Source organism: Nipponia nippon, unplaced genomic scaffold (genome assembly GCF_047370975.1).
Source record: "Nipponia nippon isolate SJK-2023a ecotype South Korea unplaced genomic scaffold, ASM4737097v1 scaffold_10, whole genome shotgun sequence".
In the NCBI taxonomy this organism is placed as follows: Eukaryota; Metazoa; Chordata; class Aves; order Pelecaniformes; family Threskiornithidae; genus Nipponia; species Nipponia nippon.
In genome coordinates, this window is record NW_028262291.1 from 18,860,603 (window position 1) to 18,885,864 (window position 25,262).

Here is a 25,262-nt window from a genome sequence, read left to right on the forward strand (position 1 = left end):
GAGGTGCTTGTCTGTCTGACAGCCTCACCACGATCCTCACTCAGTTTATTAAAGTCTGCCATATCAAAAGGCATCCATCACAACCCCAAAGGACTAGTATGTATGTCTATATATGCGTACTTCCCTAGAAACTTCTACCCCAATGGAGATTTCTCTGGAATATTCATTTTGGAATAGTAAATAATTTCTCTTCAGTTGTACTTAAACGTTTTTGAGTCTTCTTGGATTGGGTCTCTAAGTGTTAAGCCAAGTAGGGAACAGAAACATGTAGGTATGCAATCCACCAGTAGTTACACTGCCCAGTATACATAAAAAATAACAGTTATACAACCTACCAAGGATTATGCTGATTATAAGAAGGTCATGATCACTCAACCCAGTTCATTAGCAGGGAAGAAAAGTTGTAGAATTCGCAGCATAAAACTTGTCAGAGGTCTCTGCCAACAGAGAAAACTTAGATCCTCTAGTTAGGGCACGCAACCTGCTCTCGGCTCCTCTGGGAATTTCTCTTGACTATTGTAACCCTACCTGTGCCAGGTAGGCATTGTCCTCAGGACCTTCTCACCCAGATCCATCACCTTCAAACTGCCTCTTCTGCTAACAGTATACTCTTCTTAATATATCCTCAAGAAAGACTCTTATTTCCCTTTCCATTTATTAGAAATATGCTCTCTTTCAGATTAATATTTCCTGTTGAAATAAGTCAGAGACGTAGAGGGAGGGGGCTAGAAGAGCAAGTTAAATATTTAGGCATCCATTTTTGCTGTGGCCATTTATGCTGTGGACGTCTGGTTTGCGAGTTCTCAGCACAAAACTGGGGGTACAGAAAATCACTGTATGGTTACTGAGAAGTAATCGCACAGTGATTATGCAAAGCCAACTACTGCAGTATCTATCAGTGGCCCTCGGCCTCCTGGAGGGGGGGATCTGCGGCTGTCTGTGGCTATGGAGAAGCAGCCAGGCAGACATAATGTAAATGGTCTCCCCCAGCCAATGTAACTGCGAGGAGCTGCATTTCTGAGAACTAAGCAGGCAGTTATGGATCAGCAGCTATACAGAAACTCTGTGCTCAGACTGATTATAACAACTTGATTTCAGTATAATTTAAATTACCTAAACTTGCTGAAGATGAAGGAAAAACTGGTCCAATTTAAAACACCACCTGAAAGCACAGGCTAAACCACACTTGATGGTTAAATCATATAATGGAGTTAGTGAGTATCAATAGCAGCCAGATCAAGGAAATTCTTCCCTACTGGAAAGGAAATTAAAGGCAACAGTGACTCAAATGCCCAGAACGGACTCAGTGAAGGCTGCCAAAAGCCAGCAGGTTTCCAAAAACTGAAGGAAGCCATAAAATGACTTTGCTGTATTCACCATTGTCCCACGTTTCTTCAGGGATTCATTTTGATATAGTGCACGTAATTTTCAGTTATTAGCAAGTGGCCCAAGAATGATGGAAATTAAACTGCTTTTCCTCGGTGTTTTTGGTTTTCCTGGTTAAAGCATTCCCTGTAAATAAATTCTCCTCCAGTGAGAAATGACGGACAATCTTCTCCATGAAAAGTCTATCTCTGACTGGCACACTGTCTCACAGATGGCCAAGAATTAAAAAACACATCAGCACTTTACACAATGCTTTTAGAGCTTTACAACATCAGTTACTTAATAGTAAGTAAAAGTATCAAGAAATAAGATCCCTTTATTCTGTGCAGGTAACAGGTAACTCCTGTTGGAAATGGCTGTACTCACCATATTGAATGACTATGGCAGAAGTCTAAAGCAGAGATGATTTGTCGGAAGAACTTCCTGGCTTCTTTTGGTGTCAATCTTCCCTTTTTTACGAGATAGTCGAAGAGCTCCCCACCTGACACGTGTTCTAGCACCAAATACCTAGAAAATAACAAAGCCAGGATTTTGTAAGCACATTATCATACCAACCCCCTCACACACACAGAGTTATATACAAACACCTCTATTTACACACGGTCAAGGAGAACGCTTCTGGAAAGAACAGTGGAAGAGAATCAGAATTTTAAAATCAGGAGTGATTAATATTTTTAACAGGGGTTCTGCAAACTTCAGACATGCCACTGTTGGATTCAGTGTTCAATATAATAGCAAGAGATAATTTGGAAGCTAAAAATGACTCAAAAGACCAGGAGGGGATGAAGAGAATAATCAGGTATAAGCTTTCACAGAAGCTCTTAAAGCTACTGTGGAGTGAGACTGCATACTAGGAAGCCTCAGGTCCCTTAACCAAGCTGACATTTATAAAACAGCTGTGGCAAAGCTGCACTCGCATACTGTTCTGTCTTGGACACCTGAGAACCAGACAGATGTCAACAAACTAGAAGGAATTAAAAAAAAAAAAAAAGGTGAATAGTTTAAATTATGAAAAAAAGATAAAAAGAACCACATGTGTGCAGCCTATGTAAGGGCTTCAGCTTTTGCGGCTGAACAGCAGTGATTTGCTGAAGTAGCTGCTCTCTCTTGCAACTCACACGTGAAAAATATGACACCGAGTGAATAAATGCAGCACAACGGGAACCTACGAGCAAGAGAAGAAAGCCCAGACCTCACATAGCACTCCTGGCAGTCATAGAGAGACAAGTGAAATCTTCTGGAAGGAAAGGACTTGCCATGGATGGACTGTCTTGTTGTTTTAAGTAGGAGTAATGAAAGGCAGCCATGCGGAGGAAAACTTAGTATAAATCTCTGGAAATGCTGCCTAATAATGGGAATGAAAGTTTCCCCAGGGAAGTGGCAGGAACACTGTCAACTGAACCATTTAAAAATAAACCAGATATAATATGGACTATGCAATAGACTTCTATTGGCAAGAGGATTGCTTGAAACCTCCATGGACTTTTTCCATCTCCGTTGTGATTTTGTGCTCTACTGTTTCCTTGCTTGTTTGCCCAGCATATGCTATTCTAATACAGAATGAAGAAATTATGCAGCCAGATTACTTATTCAGAATCTGAAATGACATATATAAACAACAAATTATTATTATTTTTACTAAAAATTAACTTTCGTTCTTTGGCTCTGTTAGCTGGTTTAAACCCTGCAAGAGAGGCAGAAACCTTACTGCCTAACTCCTTTGAACTGAGTTTCAGGGTTGCACAGCAAGGCATGTGATCTGAAAGGTGGTTTTTGTAAAGCAACAATGCAAGGGTGAACAGGGCATTCAAACCTTTGGCAGTTTGTTTGAGAGACATCACCAGAAAACTTGCAAACAAGAATTAGGTATTTTTCCAAATTTTGAGTGTACTTCTCTGTCCCCTCCTCCCAACGGCACTGCAGACCAGTATGTGCAATATGATCCCTACCTCTCAATGCTTTGCTTTACAGCAAGCTAGGTTTATTACCAGTATTAATCCAACTCTTCAAATTTGAGTGGACAATGAAAATAGTTAATCCAGGATACTGTCTTTTCTGTACCTCAAGCAGCATAATCTCAAAGAAAATTTCTAAATTTGAAATGGAAAGAGGAGAAGATCATTATAAATTTGGGGGCTTAATTATTCCTGTTTGCAATGTTTCCAAAAAGATGGAACAGTAAAAGGAGTAAAAGCTGTTCTGAGGAAAGTAAAATTGGCATAATGATAATGGCATCAGCCTTAAAGTTGCAAAAGTGGGACCTGAGCTCCTGGTCTATCACCAGCTCCTGTGTGACTTCCACATGTCAAGGAGAAAGCATTTCCTTGCCTTACAGAAATGCAGCAGAGAATGCAGTACGAGATGGACATTAATATTGTCTTGCCAGCTAAGTAAGTAGTACAAAAGCACAAAAAAGTGGACAACAAAACGAAATTCTTTAGGGAATTAAAATGGTATATTCTGCATTTTTTATCAAAATAGAAACAGTTACAAGAAATACGGTAATATTGACCTTTTTTTCATTAAAATGAGTAAAAAAGACAAAAATCTTGACTTGAAAATCACATTTGGAATACATGGGTTATCTTCTTTCCAGAAAGAGATGAGTATTTACCAGACTGTCTACTGAATACACCTTGGTAATATGGAGATCACCATTTATTTGCATTACACTTTTTGAGCAAGACATTGAACCGCTCAGAAGAAAGCCGATATGCAGTAGCCATGGGCACTGAGATGTCCACATTTTCAAGTCCCAATCCTCACTTTCCAAGCCTTGGCTAACAGACACTCTGGTAAGAGGGTTTGCTATATAACCTATTCTCCCTCTCATACTAGAGACAGATCTGGCTAACTATCCCATATGGCAGACCCAAGCCTGACACAGAATCAATCTTAAAATTCTCCCTGACAGCTCCTTCTCTCACTGTACCCAGCAGAAGCTGGATACAGTAGTGCATCTTGCCCCCAAGATTCAAATTGCTAGCTGCTTTCTTTTCCTGGGAGGTATTTTACGAAGATGATTGCAGTTACAGGCATACAGAACACCCTCCACACTGGTTTCAAATGCACAGTTTTGGAAAATTACAGACCCAGCATTTCTGTCACCCACAGCAGGAACTGCAAGGCAATTTATTTTCATCAACTTCATCTTATTAAAAACACTCAACAAAAATGCACTGACACGTTGTATGAAAAATAAAACAAATTGAAAGACAGGAAGCATTTACAAGGTTATTCATTTTTGCTTGCCACCTAGAAGCACCAGATATAATAATGGAAATGAACAGGGGAGAACATTTGAAAAAGATTTGTGCCTATGACAAGTCAAGGGACACAGAGAAGCACAGCAACGATGTATTCTGATCTGACAAAGCCCCCAACGTGACAGGAGTGAGAAGGATGACAAACACATTCCCCAGTGGTCAAGTGCAAGAAATAAATGCTGCAGGGATAATTCCACAAGTACTACGTGGTTATGTTGCAGCTAGGATTTCTGAGTTCGGATTTGCAGCTGGTCACCCACCAACCCTATTCCCTCCAGTACGATGCGTTTTTTTTTTAGGATAGCCCCCAACTAGGAGATTTTCGATTAAACAAGGGCATAATTCAGCACCTGCCTCCATCTCTGTGTAAGCCAATGTTTTGTTGGCACATTACATGGCACAGTAGTAGTACACATGTTATTTCCAAACAGGCCAGCAATAGGGGTTTAAACATTTCCAAGTGTTGCACCAATTCTAACTATCACTGTACGGCTTACACAATCCCCACTAAATGCTGTATATCTGTACCTATCCACCTAACTGTGTGTGTGTGACTGTGTCTCAGTGACTCCATAAAAGAAGAGAATACACACTCTGAAAAGCCAAACAGAAAAAGCAAAGGAAAAAAAAGAGCATTATTCCAGGCACTGGAAAATAAGGCATACAGACACTACATCTTTTCTGAATCTGTGGCACAGAAAAGAATCCAGATCTCCTGAGTCCACATCAGCCTCTGAAATCCTTTACGTTAGCAAAGTGCTATAGGATTGGAAGTATGCCAACGCCAGCTCTTGGAGGATGTAGGAGAAGGTAAGTAACACAGAGCCCGTAGGGGAGAAAAACACTAAGAAGTATTTTCCTGAGTTTCCCCTTCCCTATATTAGAGCTATATTAGGACAAAAGACTCTGTAAGAGCACTTAGCTCTCACATCTTGGATACCCTGGACACACACCAGCTCTTCTAATCCTTGCATTTCACATGAGAGAAGCATTACAAGTATTAACCTCCTGTTCTTTACTGATAGGGAACTGCGAAGCAAAGTGACTTGTCCAGGGTTACAGTCACGCAGTATCACAGCTGCGATTAGCACCTGCGGTCCCTTGTGCCTTCTATTCCATGCTGTCCCCACCACCAATTTCCTCTCTGCTTGCTAGGACACTGGAAAAGCAAGAAAACATCAGGTTCTGCAACTCAATATGAAGCCAAGTGCATGTGGTGTTAAAAAGAAATTCTCAATTACTGGTTTTCCTCACTAGATATATTCCTTAAGACGTTTCAAAAATTTTCACAGGCCACAGCTTGCTTTCATAAAGACACCAAGGTCCACATCTTGCATGATATCTCATGTCCCTGCTACAAGCCAAGACACAAAACAAAAAATCTCTGGTTAAGTTTCAGAGCTCGAAGGAGACAAGACTTTGGTCTTTAAAGACAAAGAAGCTGAATGCTTAATACAAGAATAATTTCATCTATTGGAGAGGAGCAGAGAAGATTGTGTGCAGCAGCATTCTATCTATTCCCTTTGCCATTTTTCCATCTGCTTCCCATCATCACCCCCTTCCCAATAAAAGCTGTAAGTTCCTAACCTCAAATGACCTACTACCTATCATATCAGAGACATGCACGCAGCTTATAAAAGCAAGCTTAGAATAATCCTAGGTTCTTTTCTTTCCTTCTTTTTGGTTCATTTTATTTACTCTTTCAGGAACCAAAACAGTAAAGAAGTAATAATGAAAACTAAACAATATAGCAAAGGAGGGATGATTTCTGCATGTGAAAGAGATGGAGTAGCCAAGATGAATGTGGAGAAATGTAGTCTTAAACTACCTCTGTGCCCCTCAGATTCTCGCTATACCGGGAACCAGCACAGACTCCAGTGCTCTCTAATTCACAGTAGCCTCCCCACAGTTGACTGTGGCTTGTTCTGTAGCTTAGACTGGAAATTTAACAAAAAAAGCACTGTGCCTCTCCTCCTCATTACCCCAACTTGCCTGTATTCTGGGGATCACAAGATGTGACAGCCCACCAGTTTCACATCATTCCTGCATCCTTCAAGTCATTTTAGTCTTTTCCAAATCCTCCATGTCAGTAGCACTCCTATAAACACAGAGGATGGTCCATTTTCCCCTGGGAATGATCAATAAATATCCGATGATCAACAACAATTTTGTCTATAAGCACCATATTTTTTGGTTGTATCCAGCAACACTAACTACCTGACAGGGCTGTGAAGATTTATGATGACACTACCAGAAGTCAAAAACAAAAAGCCGTGACTTTTGCCCCAAAACACACAAAAAAATTTGCAAAATTTAGACACAGATAAAAAAATCAGTACAGTTTTCTTCCTTTTCTCGTGAATAAACTAAGATGTTGGTTTTCATCTCTAACGTCTTTGGTTGTCCTACCATCAGCTCAAACACAGCAAGGCTAAAACAGAACTCTTAGCCTCACAACCCCATTCCACTTCTTCTTTTCTCTACCCCTAGGGGCAATACTGCTTGTTTGATTACAATTCATGCTTGTAGTGAGGGTGTTACCTTTGACTCAGGCTTTCTTCAGGTCCTTACAACTTGGTTGTACTGGTATCTTGTAGATGTTTTCTGTTATACCACTAAGATGATAGTTTTCCTATCCACGCACACGGCTAAAATTTCACGTCTAATTTTAGCTAGATATCTTGCATCTAAATTAATTCATCATCATCTCTTTCACTTTGATAAATACATTCTTGCCCCATTGCTGGTGATTCAAAATAGATATCAGATCATCATCACTGCAATATCTTTTTCTTAGCTTTCCACTTCGACCACTCCTTCCAAGCTTCCATTGTCTCCTTTTTTTATACTATATCTAACATGAACTAGCTGCCCCACTTCTAGATACCTTGTAGCCCCTTCTGTAACCGATCTAGGATCTCTTCCTTGGCCTTTGAGGTTGACTTCTGTCTTTGATCAGCCTCCAAAGCCAGGTTCCAGCATCCACTTGTTAAATATCCAGGCAAACAATTCTGTGCTCTCACAACACGCCCCTACACTTGGAAGAGCATCACTGTTAATGACAGAGCTACAGCATCATTTTTCTTCAGCTCCTTCCTGAAGACTGTTCTTTGCTGTGATGCTTGACAACAGCTTGGACTTCCCCATCACAACTTTTCCAACAGTTGCTTTGTGTTTTGGATTGTAAGCTGACTAGGGCATAGGCTCTGTTTTTGTCCCATTCTTGTCCAGTGCCAGCACAGCAAGGTCTTCTCCATGACCATATCGCCTTTGCGCTACAATACTATGAAGACATCACTTAAAACAGCAACAAAGACACTTTTGGTGATGATTTCTCCTTCCTATCTGGTGGACTATGCTACAACTTATTAAAGGGTGCCTTTGCTCAAGTTGTAGAGAGCTTTGACGAATAACTCACAGAGCTCTCACTGAGGCAAGGCAGCTACATGCTACCTCCAAAGCGGGAGTGTAACAAGAGAAACAGCCCGGCTCTGAGCAATGCCTGGAAAAATGCTGTTAAAGAAAGACTAACTGGCACAGAGAACACCAGGACCATGCATTACCAGATATTTATGGCAAAATAACAAAAAAACCCCAAACACACCAGTCATCATCCGTAAAGAACGAAAAGCTGTCTTTAAGCCAATAGCAAGAATGGTGTGAAATACTTAAATTCTTGCCAGATGGGAGTGCCCGCAGCGGCCCTTCACTATACATCCCAGTGTGGGTAGGCAACTCCTGTTTTCTCAGCCTTATAGATGAAGACAATTTATGAGACATTCACAGCTACATGAATTAGGTCCTCTGGGGCAATACAAATGTATTTATTATTATTAAAGCATTAAATGGATAGAGATCTTTAGATGAAAGCTCATACTGAACCACAATGTATTTCAGCTAAGTATTATAAATGCAAAAAAATAAGAGTAACGAGAAATACTCCCTGGTGCTTTGGGAATGATAGTCAATTCACACAGCTTCTTGTTTTGGTCAGGCAATAGAAGGTTTGTTCATCAGGGCATGCAATTAGTTATCTGTTAGGGAACCAGTTAATAAGCCATTTTTTGTTAAATGGTGCGATATTTACACATATGACGCACAACCTCGCTTAAACCTAAACAAGTAGGCTGGTCTTCTACATAAGCCTGAATGTGCCACTGGGTACCATCACACACCATTGAGGGATGTTCTAGGACTTTTACTATGCCAGAAGACAGACTGGATATTCATGTGGCACTGGCTAGCTCTTAAGATGCACAACTTCAGGCGTGCACTCCAGCAAGATGCAAAACCTGGATGCAGTTATATAGAAAGAGATACACACAAGGACAAGAAAAATCAGGAGAGTTCCTGGTTGCTTCCTCTGTGCTCAAGAGTTTAGTGTTTTGTGATGCCTATAGGTAAGACGTTTCATGAAATGCCCACACCTGCTGAGCAGCTCAATTACTCTGTTTTATCACTTAATAGTTGATTATTATATGAAAATCATGAGCATAATCCTAAAACTGGGGAACACGGCATGGATCAAGACACTTCGGAGTTGATGCAGATGTCTAAGCAATTACTGAGGCCAGGAACACAAGTCAGGTAGGAATCTCCTTTATAAAGACAGATACATCTTTCGTTCTTTTCTGTCCCTATGTTTATTAGTGCCCACATCTGTAAAAACCTCTTGAAGTTTGGTCACAGAATCAAACACAAATGGAAACAGCTGCATCACAAATGGCATGTGCTAGGCACTGCCGCCAGTCTTGATGAACTCTGAACCATCTTGCAGTAACCAACAATCCCTGGCAGATTATTCATGAGAAACTCACTACTCCTTTTGACCAATTCAGCTAAGAGCTAGAAAACTCATTACATTTCAAAGCTCTGGTGAATCAGCAAGGGATCTGTCTGGAATGGCAGACTGCCGAAGAAAAGCCTGTAGAAGAAAAAAGTCCTGGTGATTCCTCTCCCATGCTACCACCCCATTTGCAAAATGTCCTTCCATACATATATATGAACAGACATATGTGTAGCAAGGAAGAGGTTAAAAGCTGCCCAGCCCAGATTGACATGTTATAGTTCTTTGACAGCTTTTTCACTGCACTGTTTTCTATTGATTAAATAATCTCTATCAGATATTAAGCCCCTTGTTATTGGCACAACCTATAAATTATTCAGAAGTTATATAAATTCTTATGGTGGGCATGAATTTTTAAACCCTAATTTGGCACCAGACCAGGAACTCTACTTTTTTTTCCTTGCCTGCAAGAAAATGTGCATGCGTTAGATTTTTTTTTTTCCAAAAGACAATTTTAACTCTAGTCTGCTTGTTTGAATGAAGATTGTATTTGATTGCCCATTACATTTGAACATGAACAGGTTGGGGCTTTTGGGGAAAAGAGAGGTAGTAGGAGATTACGCTGTTCCACTCTGTATCTTTGATTTATTGGGGATGAAAGGTGTTTTGAGCAGTGCCTTCATGGTGTGTAGTCACGCATGCCCAGGCACTGCAGCAGCCATCCTATTTGGGCACACGATACGGAATGGATCCAGCCAGAGAGATCCTCAGCACAGGATGGGCAGATCTGAGACAACACCCATCAGCTCACTGCTGCAATTCTGCTGGTGACCATATACTTTTGGGTTTTATTCTTCAGAGCTAAGTGGCCTTTCCTTTAACAACTAGGGCCCAGACACACAGAACATTGCCTACCAAAGCCTGAAAGAGAAATTAGGCACATAAACGCACTGTGGCTCTGGAGCTACATCTCCCTTTGACCTTTGCTTACATCACAGAGTTGCTCCACTATGGGCCTGTTTTCTCCAAAGCCCAGCACCATGGCCTGGATGGTATGCAAGCGCACATGTCAGGCTGTGAGCAGAAGATACAGTCAGGCTTTTAGGGAGAGCGTATTAAAACCGTGTTGCACAGGTGTAGTATTAATCATCACTACCACCTCTGTGCAAGCCCTGCTTTGTGCCAGGCTGGAATCCCTCCTGCAAGTGGTGACACCTGTCCTCAGTGCAGCACCCCCTCCCCTTCCCCTGGCCTCTAGCCAGCTCCTCATCTCCAGGCCCACCCTTGACTCAAAACCTCGCATGTGCTGGCTGGCTCCACTCCTACAGCTGACTGGCTTTCCTTTGGCTACACGTGCTTGTAATTCATGACAGTACTAAAACAAGTCAACAGCAGAAGAAAAGGGGTCAAAGTAGCTGGTTATGAATACTTCTCTTAATTCTAATCAAGGCTCAGGTGGAACATAATTTTGTGTTCTAATCCTGTTCTATTTTGTTTTCCTTTATCCACAGCATCTGACACGCCACAACCAGACTACCAAGAAGCATACCTACCACAAAATTAATTTTCAGCACTGAGCCCTTGGAGCCGCTCCAACTTTCTGAACCCTCCTTCTGCCTTTAGACAGGTTTCCCCGCAGATGGATCAAATGTCAAAGTCCTGGGTTACCAATAACAGAAGAACACGCAGAACCCTTTTTTCTCTTGCTTGTATCCTCTGGCACCCCACAATTAGTTTTCAACAAAAATAAACAGAATTACAGGAAAACCCTGCAGGAGAGGACTGGCAGCATGAATGCCTCTGCAGACACCACCAGAGTTGTAAGACTTTGACTCCTGCTGTCAGCTGATCTTGTTTAAGCCAGAAACGTGAGTTGTGCACGGGTAGGAGGACATTTTAATTTTGTTATCTGGCTCACTGGGAAGCACCTTCACCTCTGAAATCAGGAGGTGGTGTGTTGTGTACATTGCAATGAAGCCTGGGCACTTGCCCAGTGATAGCACTGTACGGCTGAATGATGAGAAAGGGACGTGTGCTTGGAAAAAGAGCTGATGAATGCATGGCGCATTTCAGAGAACAATATTCTGATGTCCACTCCTTCTCTCAAGATTCTTATGTAAAATGGTGTTCAAGTTGGACAATATAGAGATTTAAAATAAATGCTCCCACAAAATTTGAAAATTTGAAGTCATAAGTGTGAAGATTTGAAAATCAATCCATATAAATCTATACATATATATACAAATACCTGTAAATAGAAATTTACAGATATATATATATACACAGACATTGATGGAAAGGGAATTGAAAAATAGCATAAACATCTGAAAGAAAAGGGCATGGAGTGGTCCTAGGATGTCTTTATTCTATCTCATTCCAACTCTCTGCCAAACCCCTGATAATTTAAACTAAATAGCTAATCAAATGAGATCAAATGGATAATGCCACCCCTGTTGGGAGTTCTGCAGCAAAACTGTATCAGTCAGCTTTATCCCCTTTGGAAACGGAAGGTCCATCTCCTGTGGACTATATGATGGCACTTAGGTTGCCATGATAACAGCTCCTCCAACAGTGGTACAATTGCTTTTCTAAGATCAAAAGGAAAGCTGAATTTATTGCATAAAATGCAGCAAATGTACATATCAGAGATTTAAGAATAAAGCATAAGAGTGCTTCCTAGAAAAAATCCGAGCCAACCACTTCACTCATGAAGGACTGGGCTTTGCATGTTTCCTCTTATTTAATCCTCAACAAGTCTGCTAATGAGAACCTCCTGCTCAGTCACAGTGGTAGTGTTGCTAACAGTGTACGAACTCCATCTTCCTCTCCAGTTCCTACACAAACTCTATCTAGGGCCAATTCAGGAAAGACCTTTTCTATACATAGCACAGAGAGAAAGGGACCATCACCCAGGTTCTCACAGTTCATTTGCAATGCAGAAACCATATGACCAAAGGAGTGCTTCCCCTCCAATATGCATTACAGAACACACCAAAACTTTGTGATCAACTTTGTTATCACCTTGCTCATTCCCTTAGTTTATTTACATTTCCCTAAAATTCCTGACTGTCTGAACTTGGTTAGGTAAAATGACTGGTGCATGCACAAATTTTGGTAGTTCATTGATAATTCCCCATTATGAACCAGTAATTTAAGTGCTTAAACAACTCTGGGCTTACCCCATACCAGGCTACTTTAACTCCTTCTTGATCTTTAAAATGGGAGTACGATCCCGCCTTCCTGGCTGTTTTATCTATTAACATTACATGATTGGAGAGAGGGAGGCATAGATTGTCTATAGCTATTTCTAAATTGCTGTTACTGTGGACTCCCAATCCTGTTTGAAGGCCGTCAGCGTGATCATACAACAAATACGAAATAATTCAACTGTCGCTAATATTGCCAGTTTAGCCAACATAATATATATCTGAGGTGGTATATCAGCACAGAGAGCCACAGTGTAGCTGTGTTTTTCCCTATCCACCTAGAACTGTAGTCCATAGTCTTACTAAATAAGACAACTCAAAATGCTGGATAAAGCCATCCCCATCTCTCCAGCCATCTTGGTAAAAAAAACCATCAAAACAAACAGAAAATGACTGCTAGGCTAACACACATATGCTAATAGATTTTTATTACTATTTTTTAAAACTCATTTTCAGTGTTAAATAAACTGTGGAAAAAGGATTTGATTCATGGTTGCATTAGGAATCTACTCAACCAAAGCCCCTTGTCACAAATTAAATCATAAACCAAAAGTCAAACATGATTTGTGAAATTAACATTTATCGAAGAAATACTCCCCATCGCTGCATTGTGATTAGTCTCTGGCATCTGAAATATCACCCATAATTCACGAGCTCCTCTGAAACCATGCCACTACCGTTACTGCGGAGATGGCATGCATGATGGGAAGGTGCTGCCACAACCAGAGAGCCATCCCTTTTTTGATGCTGGTAAGAACTAGAGGTCACTGTGTCTTTTTATTTGGGAAAGTACATGCATACGGGCGTCTCAGCCCCCACATACTTGTAACACTTTGCCCCTCCACAAGCACTCTCTTCCACCTCTTAGAATCATCCAAGGCCACAGCTGTTTCTAATTTTGAACACGGAGGCTTGGCAGAAGCTCTGCATTGTGCCCTTTCTTTAAAATAGTGACTAATAAAAAATGAAACGTAATTAGCAGTCATTGGCTCTTTCACAGAGTCAGTATCTTTCAGCAGAGGGATTCAGTGCCTTTGTGGGGAGATGCAGACTGCTCAATCTTACAGGCAGAGGAGCTACAGCACAAAGAAGACTTCGTGATTGTTAAAGGCTAAATGGTCACTGGCAAAGCACACTTTGGAGCCCAATATTTTTTAGAAGCCAGGATATCCAGATATAGCTTAAAGATACAGGATGCTTCCCTTTTCAAGGTGATTTTCAGCAGGAAGATATCTTCCTGCCAAGGAATGCAGTCATTTTTTGGAAATCTTGGTGTAAGACCATCCCCACTGCTCTGAGCACTAGATATTTTTCACATGGAGCAAAATAGCCCCCAAGTCTTTCGAGGTAAAGAAGGACAGCTCAGCTCAGCTGCTGGCTTCATAGGCATTCAGAGCAAGGAGAAAGCTTCAGCACCTTTATAACCCATCCCCTCACTCCAAGTAATGATCATGGCCTTTCTTCTTCATGTATTCATACCTTGTCTCCACCACTCAAGTACACTACACCTACCTGGAACACATCAGCTGTATGCTGTGTTTATGCAAGTATGCGTGTGTTTATGTGTGTGTATACCTAAGATTACACAACATACCAATAAACAAGGATCACAAAGAAGAATATTCTCTCTCTCTTAACCAAAATAAAGCCTGGGGCCTCATCCTACCCTCCTTTAAACCAGAATACAGAGGAATGTACTCCTACAAATGGTGTCTCTCTTTTCAGGATTAAAGGAGAACTTATTGGCTGTAAAGCCTCATTTCCCTTTGCTACCCTTCTCCTGCACATAGAGCAGGCTGCATTACATCTGGGGCCCTGTCCTCAGCTGGGGCAAACTGGGCTTAATGGAGCCGTGACCATTTACACCACTGAGGATAGAGCACTTGGCGTGCAGCTCAGAGAACATCTGAGCCAGCCTCCACCCAGTGCCTGCACGAGCTCACTCTGGCAACTGCATTTCACCGCGGATGGCAGGCTCTGCCCCAAAGGAGGGTGCGGAATCCAAAAGAAATTACTGCCTGCTCTACTAAGCTAACCCTTAGGCACAGAGGCCTCACTTCTTGGAATAGGAATTCATTGCTCCAGTAACAAGACTGGCTGAATAGTCCATGAGGGATTGTTACCTCCGTTCAACACGCTTTCTTTGGGTAAACAGTCATTCCCTTCTTGTGTTGTGACATTAAGGAGAGGTCACCAATGGATGGTGGTTTTTAAAAATAGTTTAATTTTTTTTTAACCACTCTCTTCTACTTGCAATAACCTGTTAAAAAGCTGAAAATAACACTGAGTTCCCTACTGGGTTGCCCTTTTCCATTTGGAGAACATTGATTTTTTTTCCTGTTGTGCCAAGATTAATGTGGCCTGTTTGTTTGACAACAGATTCAACATATCTAGTGCCCTGTCAAGCTAAAATGACTCTGTCTGTGGACAACATCCCTGTCTGGCACTGGCAATGATTGGAAAAAAAAAAAAAAAGGCTTTGATACTTAACTGTTACTGCAGAACCATCACAAGATTTCAGCAGCCCTTAAAACCAAAAATTGTTATTGATGGGGCAAATTTAAAATATTGCTAGTGAGAGTTGAGGGTTTAAATGAAAACTATTAGGCAAGGGAGGTTATCCAAATTATCCACTGTAACAGTCTGTTACAGTTTTGATTCAAAATGGTTCCAGATCTTACAGGTACAAACCTTTGTCCCTTCTTGCTGTTTGATAGAAAACGTTGGTTTGTCCTCTCTCCTCCATTTTAAGTAGGAAAAGCAACAGCATATAAGTAAAGTACAGAGAAGAAAATGAGAAAAGCCAAGGAAATAAGGAGTGTTCCTTCCTCATCCAAGTACCAGATATCACACGGACACCAGCTGAGGGTGAAAACATACCCTGCTCCATACTTTCAGAAATGTTATCACGTTCCAAAACCCTCATCTCCCTCCCTTCCCCTTTCTCTGGCAAAAGCCAGTAATACCTACAAATATTTTTTATTTTCGTAAACATCATGCAGCTTTAAAACGTGGGGATGTTCTATCAACTTCAGGATGGCTATTTCCCGCTCCACCTGGAAGAAACAAAAAGAAATAGAGAAGATTAGAAGCTTGGTCTTAGAATACATTAGTTATCGTCACACATTTTCTTCCCATTTATCCATTTTCCACTCCTCTTTATATGCAGAGGATATGGCAACTTATAACAATGTATCATATTTAGCACTCATACAATTTAAGAAAAATACAATTTATTCAGCCTCAGCACTCCCTGCCCTGCAGAACAGAAAACCAGCAAAATTTCAAGGTTGAAAGAAAAGTCCCAAATCTACCAAAGGGAATTACCTGTAAGAGTTATATGAGCATTCAAGGCTGTTCCTTCCTCACAATACAAAGCCAATGACATATTCCCAAAGTAGAGAAACTCTGAGATGTCACTTAGGGCTGTCCTGACCTCCCGCAGGCATAGGTGTGGCCATGCTGCACTACGTATTGCATACTCAAGTAATATTAGAAAATCCCCATCCTGAAGAACTTGCAGTGTATGCAGGGGAGACAAAGAGTGGAAGACAGACAGCAATGTGATTTTATAGCTGCAGAACTGAGGCACAAAAAGGGAAAGAAGTATAAGAAGTGACATAAGAAGTACAAGGCACAACGAGAAATTAAACCTGATTACTGGAGATGCAGTGTTCAGAGCCTCAAGTGTAAGACTGTGCTTTTTCTCAATTCCCAATCTGTCTGAGCATGACTACTTCTAAGAGCGTGTCTTCGACACGGAGTTAACAAGTTGTGACTAAGTCTCCGTAATTAGCGCAAGTCCTGTTCTCACCCAAAATTCCTATCATGACTGCTGTGGTGCTTTTAACTTGAATTTACTAAGGGTATTCATTAGAGATGGAGTCAGTGCAATTCCTCAGCTGCTAGCAAAATTGCTCTGTGCTGCTCAAAGCCACACTGTAACCGCTCTGATTTGACCTAGGCTAACTGGAAGGGATTTAATGTAGCACTGTGGAGACTGTAGCTTACTGAAATAAACTCTGCAACAAGATGCAGTCTAAGCATTGCACAGTCAGGCATGCCAAATTTCCAGGAATCCACAAAGGCAGGAAAAAGACCTAAAGAAGCAAACAAGGACAACTAAGTAGGTTTTCTTCCAGTCCTTTAAATAACGGACTGTCCTGGAGCTGCTATGCTAACAAACAAAACATGAACAAACTACAAAAACATCCCTGAACATCTCCCCTGTAGGGATCAGATGAGTAATTAGCAACTTGCCCCAGTATACTTTTAGTTCTTGATGTCCTTTAATTTCCTGAGATATCACCCTCTGCTAAGGCTGAACACAGACAACTTTCCCTGAATGCCAGTAAGATACTCAGCAGGAAATTAGAAAGTGGTAGTTTCCCAGCACTGTGCAGAGGAGGATTTCCCAGCATGTTGGTTATCACCCCAGATCTCTCTTTCTCTACATCACCACACAAAACCAGCAAAAGCAACTCTCGTACCACATCACCCTTGGCCTTCCTCGCATATCAGGATGGAGGAAAGGGTGTTTGTACATGTGTCAGTCCTTGTCTTTCAAACACACTTACTCCTCTCTTCAGAGTCAAAAGTCATCTGAGAGATCCACTTCCACACTTGGGATCTCTGGAAATAGCTGCTTCAGAGAAGTGCAGGAAAAGTGTATCAGGAAGCTCTAATGGAATTAAGTGTGTACGTGCGCGTGCATGTAAACATGTATGTATGCAGTTCAGCACTGCCAGAACTGCTATGAATTCAGAGATACACAGTAGCTGATGGTGACAGCTCTGTAGGCGTAACTTACTCATGACCAGCACTTAGATGAAAGCCGCTTATACAAATAGGAAATGAAAGTTGGGTAGATTTCAACTGTACAGCTATTCCATCAAAAAAACAGGGGGAGAGCTAGTTTATTCCATTTTTGTCTCCTCTTCAAAAAGAGCTGTTACTCTCTTCTCTTACAAGATATGCACTGATATTTGCAGAGGGTTTGTTCAGCCCTATAATTAATAAAGTTGGATTTGCTTCAAGAATGAGGAAAAACAAAACAGAAGAAGCACCCACTCCCATAACACTCTTCCAATACTACTGAGGTTCACCTTCAGTACCATGTACCACAGCTGCTCAGAAACTGGAACTCCAACAAAGTTCCCTTGGATGGGGGAGACCAGGTATTTCATGGGGAATGTGACCATTGCACTAGCTATGACAGGGATCATCCAATCTCATTCTCCCTCCTGGGGGATAGCCTGCCTGTGAAAGATTAAATTCCCTGCGGACGGGCTAACTGCATTGGAGACTCAATTCTGAAAAACTTCTTGGTGGGTGCGGTGGTAATGTACGTTCAGACCAAGTGAGTGATGGATGGCAGCATCCAGTCAGGGTCCTGCTTGGTTACTGTCCTGAAGCATGGGAAGAGGCAGCGACTGGAGGAGGACATTCAGTTATGGCACTGCATGGCCTACGTTTGATAAGAGAAAATCAGAGCAGGAAGCAAATATCTACTTACTACCTACAGATTTATGCTAGGAACCAATTAAAAAGAAATAACCTGAGTTACTTTACTTTCATCATTTTAAGTGTGTGAGTGTGGAAGGTTCTGTGAATATTTTTAACTTCCTGGGAACTAAATCCTGAGAGGAACTACAGTTTCAGAGGTCTTGATTTCAACCCCAGGTATGCAGCAAGCATCCAGCTTGATGTGCCTGGCAGCATTTCACTACATGTTCAGTTCAGTGGTGTGTTCCACTACTCCAGTGCAGGCAGCAGTCAGCTTTCCACAGTCTGCTACCTATTCTAGCTGCAAACCAAGGACAAAACTAATGTACTCATCTCAGTAAGACTTTGTATAATCCTTCAGTGAAAAGGGGCTTTATGAAGGAAAAGTGTCATTACTGTACTTCTCATAGTCCAGGCCTTGGCCCCGTGTAGAGGAGCAAGACACTAATGGCTGTATTACTTCAAGAACGAGAGATTCCCAGCTCTCTAAATAGCAATCTGATAAAGATCATCCTCAAAAATCTTACAGCAGTGTCCTGCCTCTTTTCCCTTCCAAAGAAAAACAACAGTTCACAAAAACGTGTAACGGACCACCTTCTCAAAATTACTACTGCAATCGTTACTAATGGGTGACTCTCCCAGATCCTATTCCTTTTTTATATCCCCACAGAGAAGCCAGTAATTGATACGGGTTGGACACAGACTGTAGATCTCAATAGTGATTTTACTGATGCATGGCTCAAGAGGACCTAGCAACCACCATGTCATTAGCAAAGAAGAGGTATCTGAGCTCACCGGCAAAATAAGAGGCCTGAAATAGCACACAGCTTTGCCTTCTTCCCCAGAGCGTTGCCAGCCCTTGGCATGCCTTTTTTGTGCATCCCTGTGCTTGCAAGCCATGGAGTGCTGTCTAGCTCAGAGCTGGCAAGGACAGGGGAATGGAGAAACCCTGCAAGGGTGTTTGCTTTAATGCAGATGCAATTAGCAGAAAGCAGGCCAAGCTCAGAATAGCCTGTCTAGGGAGGCTCAGAGTCTGTGATAAACAGGAAACATGGAGAAACATTTGCATAACAGTTAAAAGAGAAAGGAAAAAAGTGAACCTTTCTCTGTCACAAACGCCAGGTCACGACACAGGGTCCCAACTACAGCCTGCGTTGCCTCACACCACGGTAGGTTACTGACTGTGCAGCACTCCAGCACCTTGGAGCTGGGGGAAAGAGCTGTGAAAGGCCGTGCAGGGCAAATGGAGACACATCACTAACTTGTAACCTTGCAGGTGCCAATTAGAGTTTTTAACAATCTATGCAGGAGGCTGATTTGACAGGATGCTCCAGTGATTCAGCTAATGACAAAGCGCAACATGGGGGCAATGCAACCCTTAGAGGAATAATGCAAAACTCTGGTTCCTTCTCCTTCGTCTCTACTTCACCCTCCTTCTCCCCCAGAGGAAATCACATCTCTCTGGTTTAAGCCCATCTTGTCAGCACAGTCTTCACTGGTGACAAGTGCTTTGCTCTCTTGCCTTCCGACTCACAGACACACAGGGTGCTAATTCACCCAGAAGGCAAAAAGGGAAGGTCGAGGGAGCCTGAAGGTGTGTCTCAGTGATGAAGAAAGTTTCCTTTTCTCTTGTATGCATTTGCTCAATAACAATTGGGTCACCAATCACCCATGTGGTGCTGTGAGAACTTGAAAAATGGACAGCTGTCTCGTATTATGCAACCCTCATTAATAGCAGTATTTCTAAAAGAACAACTATGCCCAAAAAGCTGGGGGACAGCAGATGACATTTCTCCTCAGATGCTTCGAAGTTCACCAGCAGCACACCACAAAGCTCTCTCTCCACTGACATCAGTGGCTCCCATATTACTCAAAACACTGGCCTGAGAAGGAAGTCTGGAGCTGCAAAAGTGGCGAGGGGCAATAAAGCCCTGCAGGCTACAAATGTGTTGTGCTGGTTTTCCTACTCAGGTAGGTTTTCGTGTGAAAATCAAGCTCTCTAATGTTGACTCTGCTTTGCTTTGAAGTAATTAATGAAATAAATGAAATACTTTCCAGAACTCACGGCTGTCCCTCAGTTACTAGAAACTCAACCTGGACATGAACTTTCTCTGAGTTCAGAATTATTTAGACTCAGGATGAACTTCAAAGGATGCAGAGATTTGGATGCTCATCTAACTCCTCAGGCTAGAACTCAGGCTGGAAACCTTGTACCAAAGTGCTTACTTTCTCCAATGTCTGGCCTTCTGTGCCGTAGTTTGCATTTCCATGATGAGAGCACAGAAAGCAGAAAGGAAATCACTGTGATTTCACTGAGTTGAAGTGGCAAAACCAAAGGTATCGGATAGGAAGAAACTAATCTCAAGTTCTCTGGAAAGTCTGCATTCCTGCTGTAACAGAAATATCGCAGGAACAGACCTTAGGATTTTATTAATTTGGTACTTTTGCTTCCATGTTATGTGGGACTGAAAGTTAAAAATGGTGAAAAATGACTGGCTTTGGTGAAGACCATCTAAGTCACCTGTTCACGCTTTCCCATAATCACAGAATAAATAGGCTACTCTTGAAATCAGAAGAGAACAGCATTAAAGCAGAAATAGCTTTATACAACAAGTAACTGTAGGCCCAGCATGTCCTGTAGGGTGACTGCTGTGGGGATATCAGTCTTCCAAGCAAACTTAAGCCATTACCAAATCTAAGCAATACCACATTATATCAGTTGCAACCTTAATTTCAATGGGAGCACAAAGAGAGTAGAAGTGGAAAAAAATTAGTTTTTAAATGATTAAGCATTAAAATATCTTCCTTTGCAGCTCTGAATGTAGTTGATTTTTCACTTAAAGTGGCCTTTCAGTACATTTATCCAAAGCTTCTTCAGCAGACCATTATGGAAGCAAATGGAGAACGACAGAAGTTGTCCATCTACGGAGAGTATTTCCTGCTGCTATTGTAGCCATTAGCTTCACATTTCTGAATATACTGAGCCAAATTCAAAATGTATTGAAGTCAACAAAAGGCATCAATTGACTTAAGTGGGCTTTGAATCATACGTTCTAATGATCATTAAGTGGTATCTGGAAGAAATCTTCTATTATACAATTTTGACTAATTAAATGCTTTAACATGAATTCAGGTTTTCTGCTAAGTACTAGTAATTACAAGAAGATTCTATAAAAAGTGGATAAACGAGAGGGGAAACTAGATCTGTCAGATCTCCACAGAATCAGGCAGCTAGACAATGTCGTACAAAATACTTACAACAAACAGACAAAATTACTGGAAAGCTGAGCAATTCCTCATTTTATTGAAAGCTCTATTATGGGCTCATTCCACTCCAATTTTTGTTTGCATGCATGCTTCTCAAAGCTATTTCCCCATAAATGAAAATGAAAATAGGTATGTGAGAGAAGCAAGCGAGATGCATATTTGATGTTAAAATTTGCATGTGCAAACTTCTGTACCATGAAGCTTTAGTAGGGAAATTTATTTTCCACAAACTGCTATTGTAACAGAATGTCAGTTTCTACTTGTCTTTATTGAAACAAGTATTTTTCCATAGTCCCTTCAAAACTGCAACTCTAAAGCTCCACTGAATTTCAAAATCTGGCAGAAAGTCTGAGGGTATGAAGTCAGCCGAACGGATACTGTGAGAATTTTCTCGGAAATCCTTTCTGCTGGTGCTAACACACCTCCACAACAGGAGAGGACTCCTGGCCTGGCCTGGCATACTGATTCCAAGGTCTTGAAGTGATGGGGTTTGGATCCTCCAGGTTATCTAACCACAGAAAATCCTACCCAGGAACTTCACGGTTTAGCTCGGTAGTTAACACCTGCAGTGTTCCTCAGCACTCTGCCATAGGCTACTGAGTAAATATGGCACTTAGACTTATCTGCAGTGTATGCTTCTTTAAGAAGCATCAGGACTTCATGCAAGAAACACTGATGGGAGTTGACAAGGAGTGGATTTATTCATTCAGCACTTGAGATTATCTGCTGCCCGGTGGTACACAGCTAACAAGTGACTGACGTGCAAGTCTCTGCCAGCAGCCAGCAGAATTGGCCCCTTACACCAGAAGGCAAATAGCCTCCCTGTGCCTCCTGCCACCTTTGGTGAGTGCCACATCCCGGCTGCCATTGTCAAGTAGTGCAGGACACGGGACACAAACCAACAGCCACTCCGCAGAAGAAATAACCTGATCTGATTGCCTTTCTTTTCCCCTCCTTATCCTGGTTTTTAACGTTAATGCACACTGTGCTTTCTTTGACCCGAAGCAGAATGTTTGCACAGCTGTTTTTTTTGCTAGGGAAAAAAAATCTAACTCATGCGCAGCCAGCCCAGTGCTTATGAGAAACCTGCCGCCCCACATCAGCAGCCACATCCAAGTGTGTGTGAACCCCAATATATGCTGCTCCAAAGCAGCATGCTCAGTCCCTCTTGCGTGAGCAGCCCTCCCTGCCATGCCAGACCTGCAGTGCTCACCCCGAACTTAGAAATTTAAGTCTAGCCCACACAAGCAATACTATGGGCAGTACTCACCTGCAGCTTTTTTCCCCTGAAGGACCAACAAACTTATGCCTGCTCATTTCAGGGATGTGTATGTTAAAGAACGTAAGAGCAGGAAGCCAACAGGCCCTGTGCAGGAGCGCAGGAAAGGAGTGCAATTCATAACTCATTTTCCCCCAGTAGAAGTTACTTCGACTGAAGGTAGAAGGTATATTCAAGAACATTTAATGCCTTGTGGGTTGCTATGCTCAGCTATGGAAAAACAGTCACTACACACAGAGGAGAAACAAAGCTGCAAAATTGAGGGATACAGAGAGTTCAAATAACACAAGTGCAGAGCTCCTTGTATTATTTGAGACATCATAGATTTAATATGGGCAGTACCAAACACAACATTGGAATGTCTGAGCCAAAGAGGGGGTGGAGGATGCAGGAGATGCTGAATCCCATTAAGGGAATATGGGCAAGCACAAAGGAGGCGGTATAGCACAGCACAGCATAACGTTCTGCCAAAAATGTAGTGTAGAGCTTCTGAGACCATTGGTTGAGGATATGATAAGGCAGAGGGGTTCCCAAGAGCATCCAGGAAAGGGAGTGAGACAGTGAAGCGATGCTGACAGTACCATGGACTGGATCCTTAAGGGAGTCTACCATCAGTAGGAAGAGAAATTTAAAAGCACAGTTTTGGAAAAGCTTCAAAGGATAAACTCCACCATTTCTTATGTGTCTCGGCTAGCCTCTTTCCCCCTCTTCCTCTTTTTCTCCATTAGTCACACTGGCCTTGTTTAGCTCTTTGGCATTGTCTTACACAAATGTCCTCTACATTTTCTCCCTAATACTCTTCTAGAAGCAATCAATAGGATTGCTGCCGTTCCCTTCTCTACATCTTTCCTTAATGGCCATCTCTGGTTCCCTAAGAAATAAGGCAGGCAACAAATGCTCCAGGAGTGGGCAGAATAGCTGGAGCTTTGTGGAGATTGGAGGCAGAATGCCAGACTCCATCCCTGCCTTGCCATGCTCCACAACAAGCCTAATGACATAAACCATTTCGAAGAGTGTAAAACAGAGATTATGATTTTTGTTATTCTACTATATTCTCCTGTCCTTCACTTTTGGGTGCCCTTGACTCTTTAGATGTATATTTGTATGTACTTGCATATTAGGATCTCATTTCAGCTGAGTTAATAAACTCAGCGAGATACAAATGGTTGGTATCTAGAAGGGATTCTCCATCCCGATAGCCCCTCACAGCTGGCAGTGACGGAAGCAGAGACTGAGGCAACCCACAGCTCTCCCCTTTGTTTCCATTTTCTAAATACACTGTTGAAGCGCAATTGCACCTCCCAGAGGGTCTCGGTCCCAGACAAACAGCAGCATGGACCTCATCCAGGAACTGTGAAAACGCCAAGGGCAACACAGACTCACAAAGTTCATGTTTGCACTTCGCTTTGCAATGAAGAGGGAGCCTTGAGGGGAGGCCTGGCAGCTGCAGGCAGAGGAATCAGCAGCTGACTTTCTGCCAAACTGTGGAGCCCGTGGCTGCATATTCAGGGAGGCCAAGCAACCCTTCAGCCCAGCTCTTCTACCACAGCAGGTCAGCAACAGTTTCTATCACACTGCAGCATGAACAACAGCTCCCGCCTAACATGAACCAGCTCTACGTTAGCACTTCTATGTCAATCTCATCTTAGGGACACTGATCCCAAGAACTACTTATTCTTATCCATGATGTTGAAATTAGTCTGCTTTGTCCATAAAACAAGCACACTGAGCACAGACTGTGTCTTAGGAATGCACTTGTTCATGTCTCTCTGTAATGACATGACCATAACTGGTGTATCTCTATAATGACACGAATCAGCACTTCAGTTCCAAACATCCCTGCCCACTCATCTACATGTGGGATTATAACTTTTTAATGCAGACCCACCTCAACCACAAACATGTCTTTTCATATCTTGCGAGGCAGGACTGAACAGCATGGGAAATCAGCAGTGACCTCTCAATACCTTCATCTCTGGGCTACCTGTTTGGATCTAGCCAACAGCAGACGGGCTCAAAGCCGTTACTCTCAGCTCTTTGGTGACTCACACAGCGAAATTAGCTTTATGGACTCAGCCTCAGTCCCAGGTCAGGAGTAAACTATTGGTGGACAGTTAAACAGCTACTGTAAAACTGTCCCCTCCCTTCAACTACCGCACATCAGTGCTGAGAAATGACACAAGCTTTCAAGATGATGCTAGTCCTGACGCAACAGATTTGTTGGTGGTGCATGCCACTTCTTCCTTCGGCATCAGGGATGCAGTGAAGATAGCAACACTGGCTGGGAACTTTCCATTGGGTTTTAATCTGCAAAAGGATGGCTAATAAGGCAGGAATTGTAGTACAAAGCAAGAGGCAGAAAGAGAGAGGAGAGGAAGAAATAAAACTGCGTATTTTGCCTCAGTCTTGAGGCTGGCTGCGCTCACCCCCTGTCTCTCCTCAGGTTCAGACTGCAACAGAAGACATTACAGCAAAACTTGTACTCCCCTCAGTGAAGACAATGTCTTCCTCTGTTTTGTACAAGCAAGAGAAGCAGCAGAAAATTAGTCGATTGCTGCCATCAGCAT

The 25,262-nt window shown here is 42.2% G+C and overlaps 1 protein-coding gene across 1 annotated transcript in view; it reads right to left on the minus strand.

Moving 5' to 3' along the window:
- BRSK2 (BR serine/threonine kinase 2) overlaps nt 1-25,262 on the minus strand; it is a 326,660-nt gene that overhangs the window by 90,383 nt on the left and 211,015 nt on the right. The window contains exons 5-6 of the mRNA XM_087745783.1: nt 15,615-15,700; nt 1,753-1,893 (exon numbers count right to left, since the gene is read on the minus strand). Of these exons, the coding sequence (XP_087601909.1) occupies nt 1,753-1,893; nt 15,615-15,700 (227 nt within the window). The remainder of the gene's footprint in view (nt 1-1,752; nt 1,894-15,614; nt 15,701-25,262) is intronic.